This window comes from Gymnoscopelus braueri, assembly GCF_963280865.1.
Source record: "Gymnoscopelus braueri genome assembly, chromosome: 5".
Taxonomy (NCBI): domain Eukaryota; kingdom Metazoa; phylum Chordata; class Actinopteri; order Myctophiformes; family Myctophidae; genus Gymnoscopelus; species Gymnoscopelus braueri.
In genome coordinates, this window is record NC_137606.1 from 14,214,904 (window position 1) to 14,219,280 (window position 4,377).

General features: G+C 36.4%; 1 protein-coding gene across 1 annotated transcript in view; it reads right to left on the reverse strand.

The window, feature by feature from the left end:
- LOC308085414 (uncharacterized protein) overlaps window positions 1-2,883 on the reverse strand; it is a 5,019-nt gene extending 2,136 nt beyond the window's left edge. Inside the window, exons 1-4 of the mRNA XM_080428565.1 lie at window positions 2,719-2,883; window positions 1,824-2,183; window positions 827-937; window positions 227-277 (exon numbers count right to left, since the gene is read on the reverse strand). Coding sequence (XP_080284691.1) covers window positions 227-277; window positions 827-937; window positions 1,824-2,183; window positions 2,719-2,791 — 595 coding nt within the window. The 5' untranslated portion in view covers window positions 2,792-2,883. The remainder of the gene's footprint in view (window positions 1-226; window positions 278-826; window positions 938-1,823; window positions 2,184-2,718) is intronic.
- Window positions 2,884-4,377: the final 1,494 nt, after the last annotated feature.

The following is a 4,377-nucleotide window of genomic DNA, read 5'->3' on the forward strand; positions in this document are numbered from 1 at the left end:
TATGTATCCAATGTAACAGAGAGAGGAATGCTTTGCATGGCAGTGCAAAGCACCTCAACCATCCCAAAGAACCGCTGAGGTGCTATATAGCACCTCAACCATCCCAAAGAACCGCTGAGGTGCTATATAGCACCTCAACCATCTTAAAGAACTGCTGAGGTGCGACGTACATAGCGCCACAACCACACTAGGGTTCATGTATGTGCTGCAGAAGCTGTCACTGTACCTATATTGGCAGGACTGTTCTCGTAGTCTGGGGGACTTTCAACCCAAAGCTCTAAAATGTTATAAAATACAGTTTGTATATTAATAATCAATCAATGTGTCAGTCCATCATTCTGTTCAATGTGTCCATCCATCCATGCATCTTCATCCGTGATCTATAATTAGTTCTCAAACGTTTTCAGCTGCGACCCGAAGATACAAAAAAATCCATTATGAATTAACCACTTCAGGCAGTAGTGAAAATTGCCAATCTACCACTACGTGTTGTGATGCAACAAGTTGTGAGCTTGTAGATCTGCTATTTTATTTATTTCACACTTTTTTCTTTTTACATTTATTTTATGGATATTTTTATGTTGTAGTTTTATGTATGTATGTTTGGAACATTTCTTTTTAAGAATTTAAAGAATTTTTAAACTCTTTTGACATAACAATGGTAAAAAAAAAATGGAAATGTGAAACAATAAAATAAAATAAATTGGGATATTTATTCGTAACCCCAAAATAGGTCCGACCCACTGTTTGGGGTTTGGGGAGCATTGATCTACAAGGTTTAGAGCCAGGTTTTCAGACATTATACCGAGGACATTCAAGAACTCACGTGCACATTTCACACAGCAGTAGCTGCAGGCGCTCAGGACCAGGATGACAGCAGCCACCCCGGCTGACACGTAAACTAGTAGTCTGATGTTGTCTGCACTCGTTTCTGCACCTGAATAGGAAGTGGTAGATTTATGAAGATGCATCTTCCAGGAAATGTTAGCTCGCAAGAGGCCTTTGCATGTGAGAAACAATGCCGGTGTAGGGTTTGTGACCACATAAAGAAGAGACATTGCACGAGACAGTACACAGAAAAGACTGTTGGAGGATGTCACCTGAAATTGTACTTTGTGTGATTTTCCACTGTAAGAAAGTGCCAAACTACAGATTTGTTTATCATAAGGCTATCCATGTTGAAAAAGACATATTTACAAAGCACTGTATGACTGTGTGTCAGTAATAAGTTATATTGCAAAGTAAAGAATCCATCAAAACTGTTTTATGGGACGCTGTACCCCCTAAAAGCGGTAAAAACATGGGGATGAATACATTCTTCTAATTTGGCACCCTACAACCAGCCATCAAGCGGTTCGACTCCCTATCCTCATTCAAAACCAACATAAAAGAGCACCTTTTCCATTTACAACAGGACCTAGATAAGTCTTCTAGCTTGCCACCAGAGAGTACCCCCCACGCTGTTTCTGTAAATATACCTTTTATTTCACCTGTATTGATGATGATTTGTATTGTATTGTATGTCTTTATGATGAATTGAATACATAGGACCACAATGGAAACAAGCCATCAAGGCTTTTTGTGTTATCCTTTTAGCATTGCTTGCGTAATTGTATTTGCTGTACTGTTTGCAACTTGTTAATAAGGTATTCAATCAATCAATCAATCAATCAATCAATCAATCAATCAATCAATCAATCAATCAATCTGCCATTTTTAACTTGATATTTTGGGCATCCTTGGATTCACTTATATGAACACTTTGCACAGTCAATCAAATCTAGATATTTTTCTGTTGACTTATTCATGTAATGTTTTCTCACCCTGTTCAGCCTGTTTAGCAACTTGTACTTGGTGAAACTCTTTGCCTTTCTCACAGCGGTAACATCCCAGGTCAGAGGGCTGAAGCTCATCAATGAGGATGGAAAAGTTCCCTTCATTGCCCTGGAAGGGGAAGACTTTCAAACGGCCATAGCGGGGATCCTGGAAGTGAACTTTCCCATTGGTTGTGAGGTTGACTAGAACTTTCCCGTTGGATGTGAGGTTGAGCTCAGAAGTTTGGGACCATGACACCCAGTCAAACGTGGAATTCAGGGAAGTGTCTCCAAAACTGCACAAGAGCATCACAGACGAGCCCAGTGGTCGTCTCACCGTCTCAAGGGGATCCTGGCAATAACCCTCACCTACACGGTGGGAGGGTGAATGAAAGACATTAAAGAGATTACTTTCACTTAATTAACTTAATTAATGTTGGTAACTCAAAATGAATCCATTCCCTTCTGCAAATAACATCTGATAAAAAACAACATAAATGGATTCTGTCTCATAAAAAATAATAACACACAAACAAACACACACACACACACACACACACACACACACACACACACACACACACACACACACACACACACACTCACGCACATACATATTTACATATATATATATATATATATATATATATATATATATATATATATATATATATATATATATATATATATATATATACATTGTATATAAATATGTGTAATGCTAAAATCAAAATTTAAATAACTGTTAGTTAGTTCAAATACAATTATCAGTTGGATTTTGATTTCACAACATAATTGAAAATAAGCAGATTAGTTTATACACACGCAAAAAAAAGTTTTTTTTAAAAAGAGTAAAAATACTTCTGTACTGTATCTACTATTTTCATACTAGTGAGTGACTTACCATTTGAAGATCGAATGATATACCAGAGGGTTATATATAAAATACAGTATTTGTCTGCGTTTACCGAGAGCATCTTGTATTGTATGATGGTTGAAAGGCAAAGCTTTTTGCAGGTATGATTGGACAAAACCACTGCACTGTATTTTGGTCACTTCCTTAAGTGTGCTGAGCTCACCTACAGAGCAGAAATATGACTGATGCTTGAGATTTCAAGCTTCTATTAAATGACGCTACACAAGCACAGTCATATTTATTTCCTAATGTAATGACATTACAACAACATACAGCATAAGGACAACAATATTGTATATATATGTGTATATATGTGTATATATATATATATATATATATATATATATATATATATATATATATATATATATATATATATATATATATATATATATATATATATATATATATATATATTTAATGCACCTCTTTACAGTAAATATACTGCTCACTACTGAAGACAGCTCTACGTAATAGACTAAGTATATGTATTGGATATCAACGATTTTAACATGTTTAATGATTTAAACTCAACTCTTATGGCTGTGGTGTACAATAACCAATGTTCCAGCAGGGGTATAGTGACTGCAGTCAGCCTCTTTAGAAGACCACAACCACTTCCTGTTAGAAACTGTTGACATTTTCAGAGACTGCAGCCTTGTGAAAAAAGGGACATCAGGTGCTTTATATCAGTGGTTCTAAAAGTGGGGTCTGGGGACCTCCAAGGGTCCTTGAGGGGGTTCCAGGGGGTCCCCAGAAAAATGTGTTAATAGAATAACAATTCTTTTTAAACCACTTTAACCCTATATAATACATATTTGAAAAATAGCCGATCTACAAGTTCACAAAGCGTCACAATGTGTCACGTTGTGAGCTTGTAGATCTGCTACTTTCAAAAAATCTTTAAAATAAATTAGATTTTTTAAAAACCTTTTAACAACACAAATCTTGTATGGGTCCCTGGCTCAAAATATGTTATGATGAGGGTCCGTGACCAAATATATATTCATTTGGGGGTCCTTGACATGAAAGTGTTTGAGAACCACTGAATGAGATAAATGAGTAGGCTACTGAACATGCGACGATTTGAACATGTCATGATTATCCTGGCCAAAATCATCGTGATTCACAATATTATCCCAATAATCATCAAAGGCTTCAAACTGTTAAAATGGCACTAAAACATACTGGAATTAGACTCTGTTAAGAAACATTTGCAACATAGGTATAACAGAATCAGATTCACCCAGATGAGAGAGACTCACAATGAGAGAGAAAATTTAATAATCTACCTATCAACCTGATATCTGTATTCACATGGTTCAATTAGTTATGTACAGTCAAAGTTTTAACTTTATAATGATAATAATCCTGAATAATACTGTGGCACGTTTCTGTCATCAAACAGTAGTCTATACTGCCAGTATTGTGGAGTAGAGAAATGCCCGAAACCTTGGTTATTAGACAATGCTAGCCTTTGTCATAGTGATGAGGAAGATCTGCTTCCTCTTGTCAGGCACTAGCAACGTTGTGGTTTGAAATAGTCGCTCAAGCCAGACACCTATCCCACAATCTTCGACGATGGCGGAAGCATGTGAAAATTGTGTGAACCAAACGGTCTGTCTCGAGACACTATGTTTGGAGAAA